The 19351-nt window shown below is 45.9% G+C and overlaps 1 protein-coding gene across 1 annotated transcript in view; it reads left to right on the top strand.

Annotated features, from left to right (window-relative positions):
- LOC128666752 (oocyte zinc finger protein XlCOF6-like) overlaps positions 1-19351 on the top strand; it is a 278882-nt gene that overhangs the window by 204560 nt on the left and 54971 nt on the right. Inside the window, exon 8 of the mRNA XM_053721519.1 lies at positions 528-635. Within this exon, the coding sequence (XP_053577494.1) occupies positions 528-635 (108 nt within the window). The remainder of the gene's footprint in view (positions 1-527; positions 636-19351) is intronic.

Below are 19351 nucleotides of genomic sequence, written 5' to 3'. Positions count from 1 at the left end.
TTTACTCCTTGTTATGCCATAGTTTTTCACTTAATAATCTTATTCAAGGGTCCAAGAGTCCCGTATTTTCAATGTACCCTCCGGTAACTGCAATTTACAATAGAATTGAAAGCTGTAATCGGTTTGAACTATAGAGGTCATGAGAGATAGTTTGCCCGTATCAGCCATGGTTAAACCTTTGTCGTATATATTGTATATTATATAAGATTCTGATAACCTTTAATATGGTCATTGCATTGTCTAATCTTTGTTTTTGTAAGACTTCAAAGCGAAAATGTCTCTGTATCTTGACCTTGATTCTCTATTAAACGGTTACTTAAAACCTCAATATAAGAAAATTGGAAAAAAAAAGGATTTTGTCTGCTAGGTGTCAAAGGTGAATGTAAGTAAATTCAGGCTCGACAAATCTGAGATCAGGATGACCCAAATAAGACTGAGATAGTCCACTGACTTGTTTAGAGGCTTGGGCAGTACAAAGTATTGCAGTTATAAACTGTAAATAGTGTTTTTTCTCTTTATTACTTTAGGTGAAAATGATGCTAAGATTTCATGTAACACAGAACAAACAGAAGATCAATGTCTAAGAAATACAACAGAAACTCCACAGCAGGAAATCTGTGATAATATTAGTACAGGTGAGGGTATGTGTGTTATGTGTCTGAGGGACGCAGGGTACAGGTGAGTGTATGTGTATTATGTGTCTGAGGTATACAGGGTACAGGTGAGTGTATGTGTGTGATGTGTCTGAGGGATACAGTGTACAGGTGAGTGTATGTGTGTGATGTGTCTGAGGGATACAGTGTACAGGTGAGTGTATGTGTGTGATGTGTCGGAGGGATACAGGGTACAGGTGAGTGTATGTGTGTGATGTGTCGGAGATATACAGGGTTCAGGTGAGTGTACGTGTGTGATGTGTCGGAGGGATACAGGGTACAGGTGAGTGTATGTGTGTGATGTGTCTGAGGGATACAGGGTACCGGTGAGTGTATGTGTGTGATGTGTCTGAGGGATACAGGGTACATGTGAGTGTATGTGTGTGATGTGACTGAGGGATACAGGGTACAGGTGAGTGTATGTGTGTGATGTGACTGAGGGATACAGGGTACAGGTGAGTGTATGTGTGTGATGTCACTGAGGGATACAGGGTACAGGTGAGTGTACGTGTGTGATGTGTTTGAGGGATACAGGGTACAGGTGAGTGTATGTGTGTGATGTGTCTGAGGGATACGGGGTACAGGTGAGTGTACGTGTGTGATGTGTCTGAGGGATACAGGGTACAGGTGAGTGTATGTGTGTGATGTGTCTGAGGGATACAGGGTACAGGTGAGTGTATGTGTGTGATGTGTCTGAGGGATACAGGGTACAGGTGAGTGTATGTGTGTGTGATGTGTCTGAGGGATACAGGTTACAGGTGAGTGTATGTGTATGTGTCTGAGGGATACAGGGTACAGGTGAGTGTATGTGTGTGATGTGTCTGAGGGATACAGGGTAAAGGTGAGTGTATGTGTGTGATGTGTGTGAGGGATACAGGGTACAGGTGAGTGTATGTGTGTGATGTGTCTGATGGTTACAGGGCACAGGTGAGTGTATGTGTGTGTGATGTGTCTGTTGGACACAGGGCTCCCCAACTCAATTTTTAGATCACTTTGCTGCCGGCTTCCTTATTTCCTTTCCTCAGACACCCCTGCCCTCATTCTTGGTGACTTAAACATCCCTCTTGACAATCCTACTGCCTCCTCTGCAAAACAACTTCTTCAACTGACTTCCTCTTTCGGCCTGTCACAATGGACTGACTCTCCCACTCACAAAGATGGTCATTCCCTTGATCTGACTTTCACCTATCGATGCACTCTTTCAAATTTAACAAACTCCCCTTTTCCTCTCTCTGACCATCATCTCCTAACATGCAACATCACTTCCCTACCTACAACTCCCCCTCCCTCTACCCCTCACACCAAACTTCACAGAAGCACTAAGTCACTAGATCTGCATCAGCTCGCTAGCTCTCTCAAACCTCTCATCAATCATCTCATTTTCCTGCCCTGACCAATCTATCTGCCAGTATAATTCCACCCTTACATCTGTCATTGACACTCTGGCCCCTCCAACCTTAGCTCAGAAACCACACTCTCATCCTCAGCCCTGGCATTCTCCTCTGATACGATACCTACGCAGATGCTCCCATACTGCTGAGCTACATTGGAGGAAATCTCGGAGTTCAGCTGACTTTCTTCACTACAAGTTCATCCTGAACTATTATTCTGCCCTTAATCTTTATAAGCAACAATATTTTTCTAATCTCATCTCTACTCTTTCCTCTAACCCTAAACGTCTGTTCTCCACGTTCAACACACCTTCTTACACCCACCCCCACCTCCTACACAACCTCTCATCTCAGCTCAAGATTTTGCCAGCCACTTCAACAACCAAAATTGACTCTATCAGAAGTGAATCAGCTCTCAACATACTTCCAATCTTCCACCCCCTCAAAATCTCACGATCCCCAAAACCCAAATATCCAAAAATGCAGCTCTTTTGCCCCTGTTAACAAGGATGAAGTTTCTGCCCTTATACTGTCCTCCCCACCTCACTACCTGTCCCCTTGACCCAATTCCCCTCACAGCTACTCCCCTCCCTCTCTTCTTACCCTCACCCCATACTTCACACACATTTTCAACCTCTCCCTCAGCACTGGTATATTTCCTCATCTCTAAAACATTGCACTGGTCACACCTATCCTCAAAAAAACTCCCCTTCCAATTTACCACCCTATTTCCCTACCCCTCTTGACTCAAAGCTCTCTCAAAAGCTAGTTTATGCACGTCTATCCCATTTCCTTACACTAAACTCTCTTCTTGACCCACTGCAATCTGGATTTCGTTCCCATCACTCTACAGAGACAGCAATTGTCAAGGTTACCAATGACATACTTACAGCAAAATACAAAGGCCACTTCTCTCTGCTTATCCTCCTTGACCTGTCTGCAGCCTTTGACACTGTTGACCACCCTCTTCTGCTCCAAACCCTCCAATCCTTCTGCATCTGTGACACAGCTTCTCTCGTGGTTTCTCTTCCTTTCTGACTAACCGTACATTTAGTGTAGCCTTCTCCGGAGCATCCTCTGCCCCATTACCACTTTCTGTTGGGTACCTCAAGGCTCTGTCCTTGGTCCCCTTCTTCTTTTTAATCTACACGTCGTCCGTCACTAGGTTCCTTAATAAAGTCCCATGGGTTTCAATACCATTTGTATGCCGATGACACCCAAATCTACCTCTCTGCACCAGACCTACCTCCTTCCTTACTAACCCGTGTCACTAACTGTCTTTCTCACATCTCATCTATGATGTCCTCTCACTACCTTAAGCTAAATCTCTCAAAAACTGAACTCCTTATTTTTCCCCTTTCTTCCAATGTTTCACCCCCAAAATTTCTATAACTGTTGATAATTCCATCATTACCCCTACCCCCCGCATGCCCGATGTCTTGGAGGTCACACTTGACTCAGATCTTTCCTTCACTCCTCACATTCAGTCCTTGGCTAAAGCCTTGCCGCTTCCACCTTAAAAACATTGCTAAAATTAGACATTTCCTACACAAGATACATCCAAGATTTTAATCCACTCTCTCATCCTTTCCCGCCTCGACTACTGCAACTTCTCCGTCCTCTCTGGTCTACCTAGCTGCCGCATAGCTCCTTTACAGTCCATTATGAATGCCTCTGCCAGGCTCATCTTCCTTACTCGTCGCTCTTCATCTGCTGCACCTCTCTGCCAATCCCCTTCACTGGCTTCCTCTTGCCTCTAGGATTCAACATAAAATCCTCACCCTGACATATAAAGCTCTCAACTGTACTGCTCCCCCCCTACATCTCAGAACTTGTCTCTAGATACTCTCCCTCCCGTCCCCTTCGATCAGCTCAGGATCTCCTCCTCTCCTCCTCCCTTGTTACTTCCTCACATTCCCGTTTACAGGACTTCTCCAGACTGGCCCCTATCTTGTGGAATTCCCTGCCTCACTCCATAAAACTCTCCCCTAGTTTTAACAGCTTCAAGCACTCCCTAAAAAACTCTACTATTCAGGATGCATACAACCAACACTAACCTTTCCTACTCCATTGCTTTCCCCTTGAACCCCTTAGATGTAAACCTATGGGCCCAGCTGTTTACAGATCGCTTCATAAGAGCTGACTACAACAGTAAAACTCTCTGGCAGGGCCCTCTACCCACTTGACCCCTACAAAAGCTATCCTGTACACCGCTATGTTTACAGCACTGCAGAATCTGTTGGCGCTCTGCAAATGCCTGATAATAATAATAATAATAATGTGTGTGTGATGTGTCTGAGGGATACAGGGTACAGGTGAGTGTGTGTGATGTGTCTGAGGGATACAGGGTACAGGTGAGTGTATGTGTGTGATGTGTCTGAGGGATACAGGGTACAGGTGAGTGTATATGTGTGATGTGTCTGAGGGATACAGTGTACAGGTGAGTGTATGTGTGTGATGTGTCTGAGGGATACAGGGTACAGGTGAGTGTATGTGTGTGATGTGTCTGAGGGATACAGGGTACAGGTGAGTGTATGTGTGTGTGATGTGTCTGAGGGATACAGGGTACAAGTGAGTGTACGTTGTAGTGTTGTGCTTACTTCCTGGTTTGGTCAAAAAGGGCAATGAGGCTTCCATACAAAGATGATGTCATCAAGTGGGCTGTGCTTAGAATCAGTACAGTTCAGAGAAGCCATCTTGTGACAGTTTGTGATGCAGTTATAAAGTACCAGGATTGAATCTGAGCTCTGACAATTGCTGATACTAATAAATGTAATGTCAGCTACAGATCACTGCAGAGGATACAGCATCAGCCAGTCAGGAAGAGTAAGAACTGTCAGTTACACATTATAAGTTATATTGCAGTTATACAGTTAACAGTTATACAGTTATCAGTTACCCTGGATTACTATAGTGCTGCATACACAGTGTACATGAATGCTAATATAAGGGGGGCAGCAGCCATTCATTATAAAGGACTATATATGTGTATCTATCCATATTACTGTGTGCAAATCTACAGGAGCACCTTGCTATGTCATGCAGTAAATAAAGTGCCAGTTTACATTTAGAAGTTGCAAGTGCATCATTCATATAAAGAGTTAATGTTTGCTATGTAAGGACATTACATCTGGCGACGAGTATACTACCACAAACTCACGCTATAATGGCTGTATTTGGAGCATTGAAAGAATTTGACCCTGAAACAGATAACTGGGTTTCCTGGACTGAAAGGCTACAGCAGTATTTACTTGCCAATGACATTGGAGATACTATGTCTGTTGCTGTCTGTCTGACAACTATTGGTGCTAAAACATATGAGATTCTAAAAGATCTGCTACACCCAGAAAAGCCAGCCACCAAGTCTTTGTCTGAAATAATACAGATCTTAACACAACATTTCCAACCACGGCCATTAGAGATTGCTGAGCGGTTCAAGTTTTATAGCAGGCGCCAAGGGGTACAAGAGACTGTATCTACATTTGCAATCAGTTTAAAGAAATTGGCCAGCACCTGTGCTTTTGGGGAGTATCTGAATATTGCCCTTAGAGATCAGTTTGTTATGGGTATCAGTACAGAATCTATTCAAAGGCGACTTTTGACAGAGGAGAGCCTGACCTTCCATAAAGCACTAGAGATTGCTTCTGTTTTGGAACAGGCCACACGAGGACACTAGTTTACTGCAGACGCATTCTCACACTAAGGGAAGAACAGGTATTTTTCTCTAATGTGAAGCAACAGACTAAACCAGCCAGTAAATATTCAGCAAAAGCAGCATTGCCTATTAACTGTTACAGATGTGGAGCACAGAATCATGTAGCTTCTGAATGCAGATTTAAAAATGCTCGTTGTCATGGCTGTGGTAAAATAGGACACTTAAAGAAGGCTTGCAGAGGATCTCAGCAGAGTGTCTCAAGCAAAACTCATAAGAAGTGAAATTACCACATGGCTTATAAGGGAGCCACATCAGACTCAGAAGAGGAAATGACTGTTCAGAGTTTGACTGTATACACCATGACAGCAGGGTCTGAGCCTTTGACCGTTCATGTTAATATTGAAGGAAAGATTTGACCATGGACTTAGATACTGGGGCTGCAGTTTCAGTTATGACAATTAAAGATTGGAAACAGCTGAAAATTCCAGTATTGCTGCAGCCCACTACCTTGAAGCTACAAACATACTCCAGAGAAGTCTTGACGCCACTGGGGTGTGCATCTGTATCTGTGTGTACAAACAGTAAAACTGCCAATCTTACACTATATATACTAAAATCAGGTGGCCCACCTCTTTATGGAAGGGACTGGATACGGGCCCTTGGCATGCCTGAGAGCCTCAAAAACAGTGAAGTTCATCATATTGGAGTTGATCGTGCCCAGTGGATTCAGAACATTAAGACCAAATATGCCCCGGTGTTTGAAAGTGTTCTGGGAAAAGTTAAGAACAAAAGGGTACGGTTACAGTTAAAACCTGGAGCAAGGCCAAAGTTTTTCAAAGCACGAACTGTGCCATTCGCTTTAAGGGCAGGAGTTGATGCTGAACTGAGGAGGTTAGAAGAGTTAAAGATTATAACCCCAGTGCATCGTAGTGAGTGGGCTTCTCCTATTGTACCGGTAAGAAAGAAAGATGGACAGATCCGAATATGTGGAGACTTTAGGATGGTGTTGAATGAACAGTTAGCAGTGGATAAGTATCCATTACCCAGAACAGAAGAGATTTTTGCTAACTTAGCTGGGGGACAACATTTCACAAAGATTGATTTTAAAAAATGCTTACCTTCAACTTGAAGTACATCCAGATTCCCGCAGGTTACTCACCATCAATACTCACCGTGGGTTATTTCAATATAATCGTATGGTCTTTGGCATTGCTCCTGCACCAGCCATCTGGCAACGCACCATGGAAGAACTGTTAAATGGACTACCCTATGTCCAATGCCTTTTAGATGACATGTTAATCACGGGCAGGACGGAGGAAGAACATCGACACAATGTAGAGAGGGTACTGCAGCGGCTAATGACCTACGGGTTGAAGGGTCAACTTGGAGAAGTGTGCTTTAATGCGTGACAAATTAGAATTTTGTGGCCATGTTATAGATTGTCATGGTCTACACACTGCTGATGACAAAGTCAAGGCCTTGCAAGAAGCTCCTATACCACAGAATGCATCACAACTACGATCATACCTTGGTCTCCTTAACTATTACCACCGTTTTCTTCCCCAGCTAGCCCATACGTTACACCCACTACATCAGCTTCTTGAGACAAATCGATCCTGGTTGTGGAGCAGTGAATGCAATAAAGCCTTCCAGGAATCCAAGAACCTACTCCTGTGTTCCCGCATGTTAATGCACTATGATCTTCAGAAACCACTCATGATAGCATGTGATGCTTCGCCTTATGGTTTAGGGGCTGTATTGTCACACACAATGCCAGATGGGACAGACCGACCGGTAGCCTTTGCTTCCCGTTCTCTAACGACGGCAGAGAAGAACTATTCCCAATTAGACAAGGAAGCATTGGCCATTGTATGGGCTGTTAAGAAGTTCCATAACTATATTTATGGTAGGCAATTTACTCTTTTAACTGACCATAAGCCACTGCTGACCATCTTTAATCCAAGGAAAGGAATTTCAAACCACTACAGCGGCTAGATTGCAAAGGTATGCTCTAACTTTGGGAGCATATCATTACTGCATCAAATACCGGGCCCATGATTCCCATGGCAATGCTGATGCCATGTCCAGGCTTCCACTAATGAATTCCTTACCAGTTGTTCAAGAAAGCCTTCCAAGTGTGTGTTTTACGGGTATAGTACATGCCAAACAAATTGCAAAGGAGACAGCTTGTGATACTGAATTACAACTTCTGGCAAAGTATTTGACAGATGGCTGGCCAAGAACTGGCTGTGATGTGCAGCGAGCATACATACTACGAGCGAAAGAACTCACACTCAGAAATGGATGTATTTTATGGGGTGAGAGAGTTCTGGTTCCTAATGGGCTACGACAAGCTACGTTAAAACTCCTTCATGAAGGACACCCAGGCATTGTCAGAATGAAACAGAAGGCTAGGGGTCATGTTTGGTGGCCGGCCATTGATAAGGACATTGAGAACTATGTTATGGCATGCAAAGGGTGTGTTCAAGCTCAAGGACAGCTTCCACGAGGAGCTGTACAACCATGGGACTGGCCTACTACTCCTTGGGAGAGACTACATTTGGACTTTGCCGGTCCTATTGATGGAATCTCATACTTAATCATAATTGATGCACACTCTAAGTGGCCAGAAGTAATTCCAATGACAAGGACTACAACTACTGAAGTCATATCAGCATTAGAAAGACTGTTTTCAGTATTTGGGTTGCCAAGAAAACTGGTCACAGACAATGGTCCCCAGTTTGTGTCAAAAGACTTCCAGAATTTTTTACATACGAATGGAATTCACCATCATCGGACGGCACCATATCACCCAGCCACCAACGGGCAAGCAGAGAGATTTGTCCAAACCTTTAAAAGGGCACTGAAAGCGCTAAAAGCAGAGAAGCAGGTTAATACTAAAAACATTTTACAATTTTTGCAACAATATAGGGTTACTCAACACCCCACCACGGGAGTTGCCCCAGCTCAACTATTGTTTGGCAGGAAGATCCGTACAAAGCTGGATTTAATCACACCAGATGTAGCAGAAACAGTCCGCATCATGCAAGATAAAATGAGAGTGGGAAAACCTTCACGGACCTATACAGAAGGAGACTTGGTTTGGTATAGAGTGTACCATACAGAGGAAAAATGGGCACCAGGTGTTGTTGCCCAGGTTGAGGGCCCAAAGATGTATGTTATAACCACTCCATCAGGTGTGTGTCGCCGCCATGTGAACCAACTACGACCACGGCTAGAGAGGAGAGAACAGGCTGGTGAGGACCATCACCTAAAAATGCAATCAGACAATGACTTTGATATCTGGGGTGGTGTTTGGCATGATCCAAACACAGGCTCTGACTCAACTACAGAAGATGACTCAGAAATACCAGCCTCAGTAGAAGAACCTTGTAATGATGAGTCAGGAAATTCTATCCAGGACCACAATAGTCATGCTCGTACTCCCAGGCAACGAACACCTGTTGTTCGTTGGTCTCCTGAAGTTAATCTCAGAGACACTCGCCGGAGACAACATGCAACATATCAGAGAAACTTTCGTCAACGTAAGAAACAAGAAGCAGCTTTCACGTCCACAATACAAGAGGATGCTGGAGAAGACTGATTTATCTTACGGTTGTTGTTGTGCAGTTAAGTTTATTTAAAAAAAAAAAAAAAAGTAGGAAAGGAGATGTAGTGTTGTGCTTACTTCCTGGTTTGGTCAAAAAGGGCAATGAGGCTTCCATACAAAGATGATGTCATCAAGTGGGCTGTGCTTAGAATCAGTACAGTTCAGAGAAGCCATCTTGTGACAGTTTGTGATGCAGTTATAAAGTACCAGGATTGAATCTGAGCTCTGACAATTGCTGATACTAATAAATGTAATGTCAGCTACAGATCACTGCAGAGGATACAGCATCAGCCAGTCAGGAAGAGTAAGAACTGTCAGTTACACATTATAAGTTATATTGCAGTTATACAGTTATCAGTTATACAGTTATCAGTTACCCTGGATTACTATAGTGCTGCATACACAGTGTACAGGACTGCTAATATAAGGGGGGCAGCAGCCATTCATTATAAAGGACTATATATGTGTATCTATCCATATTACTGTGTGCAAATCTACAGGAGCACCTTGCTATGTCATGCAGTAAATAAAGTGCCAGTTTACATTTAGAAGTTGCAAGTGCATCATTCATATAAAGAGTTAATGTTTGCTATGTAAGGACATTACATACGTGTGTGATGTGTCTGAGGGATACAGGGTACAGGTGAGTGTATGTGTGTGATGTGTCTGAGGGATACAGGGTACAGGTGAGTGTATATGTGTGTTGTGTCTGAGGGATACAGGGTACAGGTGAGTGTATGTGTGTGATGTGTCTGAGGGATGGGTACAGGTGAGTGTATGTGTGTGATGTGTCTGAGGGATACAGGGTACAGGTGAGTGTATGTATGTGATGTGTCTGAAGGATACAGGGTACAGGTGACTGTATGTGTGTGATGTGTCTGAGGGATACAGGGTACAGGTGAGTGTATGTGTGTGATGTGTCTGAGGGGTACAGGTGAGTGTATGTGTGTGATGTGTCTGAGGGATACAGGGTACAGGTGAGTGTATGTGTGTGTGATGTGTCTGAGGGATACAGGGTTCAGGTGAGTGTATGTGTGTGATGTGTCTCAGGGATACAGGGTACAGGTGAGTGTATGTGTGTGATGTGTCTGAGGGATACAGGGTACAGGTGAGTGTATGTGTGTGATGTGTATGAGGGATACAGGGTACAGGTGAGTATATGTGTGTGTGATGTGTCTGAGGGATACAGGGTACAGGTGAGTGTACGAGTGTGATGTGTCTGAGGGATACAGGGTACAGGTGAGTGTATGTGTGTGATGTGTCTGAGGGGTACAGGTGAGTGTATGTGTGTGATGTGTCTGAGGGATACAGGGTACAGGTGAGTGTATGTGTGTGATGTGTCTGAGGGATACAGGGTACAGGTGAGTGTAGGTGTGTGATGTGTATGAGGGATACAGGGTACAGGTGAGTATATGTGTGTGTGATGTGTCTGAGGGATACAGGGTACAGATGAGTGTATGTGTGTGATGTGTCTGAGGGATACAGGGTACAGGTGAGTGTATGTGTGTGATGTGTATGAGGGACACAGGGTACAGGTGAGTGTATGTGTGTGATGTGACTGAGGGATACAGGGTACAAGTGAGTGTATGTGTGTGATGTGTCTGAGGGATACAGGGTACAGGTGAGTGTATGTGTGTGATGTGTCTGAGGTGTACAGGGTACAGATGATTGTATGTGTGTGATGTGTCTGAGGGATACAGGGTACAGGTGAGTGTATGTGTCTGAGGGATACAGGGTACAGGTGAGTGTATGTGTGTGATGTGTCTGAGGGATACAGGGTACAGGTGAGTGTATGTGTGTGACGTGTCTGAGGGATACAGGGTACAGGTGAGTGTATGTGTGTGATGTGTCTAAGGGATACAGGGTACAGGTGAGTGTATGTGTATGAGGGACACAGGGTACAGGTGAGTGTATGTGTGTGATGTGACTGAGGGATACAGGGTACAGATGAGTGTATGTGTGTGATGTGTCTGAGGGATACAGGGTACAGGTGAGTGTATGTGTGTGATGTGTCTGAGGGATACAGGGAACAGGTGAGTGTATGTGTGTGATGTGTCTGAGGGATACAGGGCACAGGTGAGTGTATGTGTATGATGTGTCTGAGGGATACAGGGTACAGGTGAGTGTGTGTGTGATGTGTCTAAGGGATACAGGGTACAGGTGAGTGTATATGTGTGATGTCTCTGAGGGATACAGGGTACAGGTGAGTGTATGTGTGTGATGTGTCTGAGGGATACAGGGTACAGGTGAGTGTATGTGTGTGATGTGTCTGAGGGATACAGGGCACAGGTGAGTGTATGTATGTGATGTGTCTGAGGGATACAGGGTACAGGTGAGTGTGTGTGATGTGTCTAAGGGATACAGGGTACAGGTGAGTGTATGTGTGTGTGATGTGTCTGAGGGATACAGGATACAGGTGAGTGTATGTGTGTAATGTGTCTGAGGGATACAGGGTACAGGTGAGTATACATGTGTGATGTGTCTGAGGGATACAGGGTACAGGTGAGTGTATGTGTGTGATGTGTCTGAGGGATACAGGGTACAGGTGAGTGTATGTATGTGATGTGTCTGAAGGATACAGGGTACAGGTGAGTGTAATGTGTGTGATGTGTCTGAGGGATACAGGGTACAGGTGAGTGTATGTGTGTGATGTGTCTGAGGGGTACTGGTTAGTGTATGTGTGTGATGTGTCTGAGGGATACAGGGTACAGGTGAGTGTATGTGTGTGATGTGTCTGAGGGATACAGGGTACAGGTGAGTGTATGTGTGTGTGATGTGTCTAAGGGATACAGGGTTCAGGTGAGTGTATGTGTGTGATGTGTCTGAGGGATACAGGGTACAGGTGAGTGTATGTGTGTGTGATGTGTCTAAGGGATACAGGGTTCAGGTGAGTGTATGTGTGTGATGTGTCTGAGGGATACAGGGTACAGGTGAGTGTATGTGTGTGATGTGTCTGAGGGATACAGGGTACAGGTGAGTGTATGTATGTGATGTGTCTGAAGGATACAGGGTACAGGTGAGTGTATGTGTGTGATGTGTCTGAGGGATACAGGGTACAGGTGAGTGTATGTGTGTGATGTGTCTGAGGGGTACTGGTTAGTGTATGTGTGTGATGTGTCTGAGGGATACAGGGTACAGGTGAGTGTATGTGTGTGATGTGTCTGAGGGATACAGGGTACAGGTGAGTGTATGTGTGTGTGATGTGTCTGAGGGATACAGGGTTCAGGTGAGTGTATGTGTGTGATGTGTCTGAGGGATACAGGGTACAGATGAGTGTATGTGTGTGATGTGTCTGAGGGATACAGGGTACAGATGAGTGTATGTGTGTGATGTGTCTGAGGGATACAGGGTACAGGTGAGTGTACGTGTGTGATGTGTCTAAGGGATACAGGGCACAGGTGAGTGTATGTGTGTGATGTGTCTGAGGGATACAGGGTACAGGTGAGTGTATGTGTGTGATGTGTCTGAGGGGTACAGGTGAGTGTATGTGTGTGATGTGTCTGAGGGATACAGGGTACAGGTGAGTATACATGTGTGATGTGTCTGAGGGATACAGGGTACAGGTGAGTGTATGTGTGTGATGTGTCTGAGGGATACAGGGTACAGGTGAGTGTATGTATGTGATGTGTCTGAAGGATACAGGGTACAGGTGAGTGTATGTGTGTGATGTGTCTGAGGGATACAGGGTACAGGTGAGTGTATGTGTGTGATGTGTCTGAGGGGTACAGGTGAGTGTATGTGTGTGATGTGTCTGAGGGATACAGGGTACAGGTGAGTGTATGTGTGTGTGATGTGTCTGAGGGATACAGGGTTCAGGTGAGTGTATGTGTGTGATGTGTCTCAGGGATACAGGGTACAGGTGAGTGTATGTGTGTGATGTGTCTGAGGGATACAGGGTACAGGTGAGTGTATGTGTGTGATGTGTCTGAGGGATACAGTGTACAGGTGAGTGTATGTGTGTGATGTGTCTGAGGGATACAGGGTACAGGTGAGTGTATATGTGTGTTGTGTCTGAGGGATACAGGGTACAGGTGAGTGTATGTGTGTGATGTGTCTGAGGGATACAGGGTACAGGTGAGTGTATGTGTGTGATGTGTCTGAGGGATACAGGGTACAGGTGAGTGTATGTGTGTGATGTGTCTGAGGGATACAGGGTACAGGTGAGTGTATGTATGTGATGTGTCTGAGGGATACAGGGTACAGGTGAGTGTATGTGTGTGATGTGTCTGAGGGATACAGGGTACAGGTGAGTGTACGTGTGTGATGTGTCTGAGGGATACAGGGTACAGGTGAGTGTACGTGTGTGATGTGTCTGAGGGATACAGGGTACAGGTGAGTGTATGTGTGTGATGTGTCTGAGGGATACAGGTGAGTGTATGTGTGTGATGTGTCTGAGGGATACAGGGTACAGGTGAGTGTATGTGTGTGATGTGTCTGAGGGATACAGGGTACAGGTGAGCGTATGTGTGTGATGTGTCTGAGGGATACAGGGTACAGGTGAGTGTATGTGTGTGTGATGTGTCTGAGGGATACAGGGTTCAGGTGAGTGTATGTGTGTGATGTGTCTGAGGGATACAGGGTACAGGTGAGTGTATGTGTGTGATGTGTCTGAGGGATACAGGGTACAGGTGAGTGTATGTGTGTGATGTGTCTGAGGGATACAGTGTACAGGTGAGTGTATGTGTGTGATGTGTCTGAGGGGTACAGGTGAGTGTATGTGTGTGATGTGCCTGAGGGATACAGGGTACAGGTGAGTATATGTGTGTGATGTGTCTGAGGGATACAGGGTACAGGTGAGTGTAGGTGTGTGATGTGTCTGAGGGATACAGGGTACAGGTGAGTGTATATGTGTGTGATGTGTCTAAGGGATACAGGGTACAGGTGAGTGTATGTGTGTGATGTGTATGAGGGACACAGGGTACAGGTGAGTGTATGTGTGTGATGTGACTGAGGGATACAGGGTACAGATGAGTGTATGTGTGTGATGTGTCTGAGGGATACAGGGTACAGGTGAGTGTATGTGTGTGATGTGTCTGAGGGATACAGGGCACAGGTGAGTGTATGTGTATGATGTGTCTGAGGGATACAGGGTACAGGTGAGTGTGTGTGATGTGTCTAAGGGATACAGGGTACAGGTGAGTGTATATGTGTGATGTGTCTGAGGGATACAGGGTACAGGTGAGTGTATGTGTGTGATGTGTCTGAGGGATACAGGGTACAGGTGAGTGTATGTGTGTGATGTGTCTGAGGGATACAGGGCACAGGTGAGTGTATGTATGTGATGTGTCTGAGGGATACAGGGTACAGGTGAGTGTGTGCGATGTGTCTAAGGGATACAGGGTACAGGTGAGTGTATGTGTGTGTGATGTGTCTGAGGGATACAGGTGAGTGTATGTGTGTGATGTGTCTGAGGGATACAGGGTACAGGTGAGTATACATGTGTGATGTGTCTGAGGGATAAAGGGTACAGGTGAGTGTATGTGTGTGATGTATCTGAGGGATACAGGGTACAGGTGAGTGTATGTATGTGATGTGTCTGAAGGATACAGGGTACAGGTGACTGTATGTGTGTGATGTGTCTGAGGGATACAGGGTACAGGTGAGTGTATGTGTGTGATGTGTCTGCGGGGTACAGGTGAGTGTATGTGTGTGATGTGTCTGAGGGATACAGGGTACAGGTGAGTGTATGTGTGTGTGATGTGTCTGAGGGATACAGGGTTCAGGTGAGTGTATGTGTGTGATGTGTCTCAGGGATACAGGGTACAGGTGAGTGTATGTGTGTGATGTGTCTGAGGGATACAGGGTACAGGTGAGTGTATGTGTGTGATGTGTATGAGGGATACAGGGTACAGGTGAGTATATGTGTGTGTGATGTGTCTGAGGGATACAGGGTACAGGTGAGTGTACGTGTGTGATGTGTCTGAGGGATACAGGGTACAGGTGAGTGTATGTGTGTGATGTGTCTGAGGGGTACAGGTGAGTGTATGTGTGTGATGTGTCTGAGGGATACAGGGTACAGGTGAGTATATGTGTGTGATGTGTCTGAGGGATACAGGGTACAGGTGAGTGTAGGTGTGTGATGTGTATGAGGGATACAGGGTACAGGTGAGTATATGTGTGTGTGATGTGTCTGAGGGATACAGGGTACAGGTGAGTGTATGTGTGTGATGTGTCTGAGGGATACAGGGTACAGGTGAGTGTATGTGTGTGATGTGTATGAGGGACACAGGGTACAGGTGAGTGTATGTGTGTGATGTGACTGAGGGATACAGGGTACAAGTGAGTGTATGTGTGTGATGTGTCTGAGGGATACAGGGTACAGGTGAGTGTATGTGTGTGATGTGTCTGAGGGGTACAGGGTACAGATGATTGTATGTGTGTGATGTGTCTGAGGGATACAGGGTACAGGTGAGTGTATGTGTCTGAGGGATACAGGGTACAGGTGAGTGTATGTGTGTGATGTGTCTGAGGGATACAGGGTACAGGTGAGTGTATGTGTGTGACGTGTCTGAGGGATACAGGGTACAGGTGAGTGTATGTGTGTGATGTGTCTAAGGGATACAGGGTACAGGTGAGTGTATGTGTATGAGGGACACAGGGTACAGGTGAGTGTATGTGTGTGATGTGACTGAGGGATACAGGGTACAGATGAGTGTATGTGTGTGATGTGTCTGAGGGATACAGGGTACAGGTGAGTGTATGTGTGTGATGTGTCTGAGGGATACAGGGAACAGGTGAGTGTATGTGTGTGATGTGTCTGAGGGATACAGGGCACAGGTGAGTGTATGTGTATGATGTGTCTGAGGGATACAGGGTACAGGTGAGTGTGTGTGATGTGTCTAAGGGATACAGGGTACAGGTGAGTGTATATGTGTGATGTGTCTGAGGGATACAGGGTACAGGTGAGTGTATGTGTGTGATGTGTCTGAGGGATACAGGGTACAGGTGAGTGTATGTGTGTGATGTGTCTGAGGGATACAGGGCACAGGTGAGTGTATGTATGTGATGTGTCTGAGGGATACAGGGTACAGGTGAGTGTGTGTGATGTGTCTAAGGGATACAGGGTACAGGTGAGTGTATGTGTGTGTGATGTGTCTGAGGGATACAGGATACAGGTGAGTGTATGTGTGTGATGTGTCTGAGGGATACAGGGTACAGGTGAGTATACATGTGTGATGTGTCTGAGGGATACAGGGTACAGGTGAGTGTATGTGTGTGATGTGTCTGAGGGATACAGGGTACAGGTGAGTGTATGTATGTGATGTGTCTGAAGGATACAGGGTACAGGTGAGTGTATGTGTGTGATGTGTCTGAGGGATACAGGGTACAGGTGAGTGTATGTGTGTGATGTGTCTGAGGGGTACTGGTTAGTGTATGTGTGTGATGTGTCTGAGGGATACAGGGTACAGGTGAGTGTATGTGTGTGATGTGTCTGAGGGATACAGGGTACAGGTGAGTGTATGTGTGTGTGATGTGTCTAAGGGATACAGGGTTCAGGTGAGTGTATGTGTGTGATGTGTCTGAGGGATACAGGGTACAGATGAGTGTATGTGTGTGATGTGTCTGAGGGATACAGGGTACAGGTGAGTGTATGTGTGTGATGTGTCTGAGGGATACAGGGTACAGGTGAGTGTATGTATGTGATGTGTCTGAAGGATACAGGGTACAGGTGAGTGTATGTGTGTGATGTGTCTGAGGGATACAGGGTACAGGTGAGTGTATGTGTGTGATGTGTCTGAGGGGTACTGGTTAGTGTATGTGTGTGATGTGTCTGAGGGATACAGGGTACAGGTGAGTGTATGTGTGTGATGTGTCTGAGGGATACAGGGTACAGGTGAGTGTATGTGTGTGTGATGTGTCTGAGGGATACAGGGTTCAGGTGAGTGTATGTGTGTGATGTGTCTGAGGGATACAGGGTACAGGTGAGTGTATGTGTGTGATGTGTCTGAGGGATACAGGGTACAGATGAGTGTATGTGTGTGATGTGTCTGAGGGATACAGGGTACAGGTGAGTGTACGTGTGTGATGTGTCTAAGGGATACAGGGCACAGGTGAGTGTATGTGTGTGATGTGTCTGAGGGATACAGGGTACAGGTGAGTGTATGTGTGTGATGTGTCTGAGGGGTACAGGTGAGTGTATGTGTGTGATGTGTCTGAGGGATACAGGATACAGGTGAGTGTATGTGTGTGATGTGTCTGAGCGATACAGGGTACAGGTGAGTATACATGTGTGATGTGTCTGAGGGATACAGGGTACAGGTGAGTGTATGTGTGTGATGTGTCTGAGGGATACAGGGTACAGGTGAGTGTATGTATGTGATGTGTCTGAAGGATACAGGGTACAGGTGAGTGTATGTGTGTGATGTGTCTGAGGGATACAGGGTACAGGTGAGTGTATGTGTGTGATGTGTCTGAGGGGTACAGGTGAGTGTATGTGTGTGATGTGTCTGAGGGATACAGGGTACAGGTGAGTGTATGTGTGTGTGATGTGTCTGAGGGATACAGGGTTCAGGTGAGTGTATGTGTGTGATGTGTCTCAGGGATACAGGGTACAGGTGAGTGTATGTGTGTGATGTGTCTGAGGGATACAGGGTACAGGTGAGTGTATGTGTGTGATGTGTATGAGGGATACAGGGTACAGGTGAGTATATGTGTGTGTGATGTGTCTGAGGGGTACAGGTGAGTGTACGTGTGTGATGTGTCTGAGGGATACAGGGTACAGGTGAGTGTATGTGTGTGATGTGTCTGAGGGGTACAGGTGAGTGTATGTGTGTGATGTGTCTGAGGGATACAGGGTACAGGTGAGTATATGTGTGTGAGGTGTCTGAGGGATACAGGGTACAGGTGAGTGTAGGTGTGTGATGTGTCTGAGGGATACAGGGTACAGGTGAGTGTATGTGTGTGATGTGTCTGAGGGATACAGGGTACAGGTGAGTGTATGTGTGTGATGTGTATGAGGGACACAGGGTACAGGTGAGTGTATGTGTGTGATGTGACTGAGGGATACAGGGTACAAGTGAGTGTATGTGTGTGATGTGTCTGAGGGATACAGGGTACAGGTGATTGTATGTGTGTGATGTGTCTGAGGGATACAGGGTACAGGTGAGTGTATGTGTGTGATGTGTCTGAGGGATACAGGGTACAGGTGAGTGTATGTGTGTGATGTGTCTGAGGGGTACAGGTGAGTGTATGTGTGTGATGTGTCTGAGGGATACAGGGTACAGGTGAGTGTATGTGTGTGTGATGTGTCTGAGGGATACAGGGTTCAGGTGAGTGTATGTGTGTGATGTGTCTCAGGGATACAGGGTACAGGTGAGTGTATGTGTGTGATGTGTCTGAGGGATACAGGGTACAGGTGAGTGTATGTGTGTGATGTGTATGAGGGATACAGGGTACAGGTGAGTATATGTGTGTGTGATGTGTCTGAGGGGTACAGGTGAGTGTACGTGTGTGATGTGTCTCAGGGATACAGGGTACAGGTGAGTGTATGTGTGTGATGTGTCTGAGGGATACAGGGTACAGGTGAGTGTATGTGTGTGATGTGTATGAGGGATACAGGGTACAGGTGAGTATATGTGTGTATGATGTGTCTGAGGGATACAGGGTACAGGTGAGTGTATGTGTGTGATGTGTCTGAGGGATACAGGGTACAGGTGAGTGTATGTGTGTGATGTGTATGAGGGACACAGGGTACAGGTGAGTGTATGTGTGTGATGTGACTGAGGGATACAGGGTACAAGTGAGTGTATGTGTGTGATGTGTCTGAGGGATACAGGGTACAGGTGATTGTATGTGTGTGATGTGTCTGAGGGATACAGGGTACAGGTGAGTGTATGTGTGTGATGTGTCTGAGGGATACAGGGTACAGGTGAGTGTATGTGTGTGATGTGTCTGAGGGGTACAGGTGAGTGTATGTGTGTGATGTGTCTGAGGGATACAGGGTACAGGTGAGTGTATGTGTGTGTGATGTGTCTGAGGGATACAGGGTTCAGGTGAGTGTATGTGTGTGATGTGTCTCAGGGATACAGGGTACAGGTGAGTG

This window comes from Bombina bombina, chromosome 7, assembly GCF_027579735.1.
Source record: "Bombina bombina isolate aBomBom1 chromosome 7, aBomBom1.pri, whole genome shotgun sequence".
Taxonomy (NCBI): domain Eukaryota; kingdom Metazoa; phylum Chordata; class Amphibia; order Anura; family Bombinatoridae; genus Bombina; species Bombina bombina.
The sequence above is the reverse complement of the archived record's forward strand: the minus strand, read 5'-3'. Positions and strand labels throughout refer to the sequence as shown.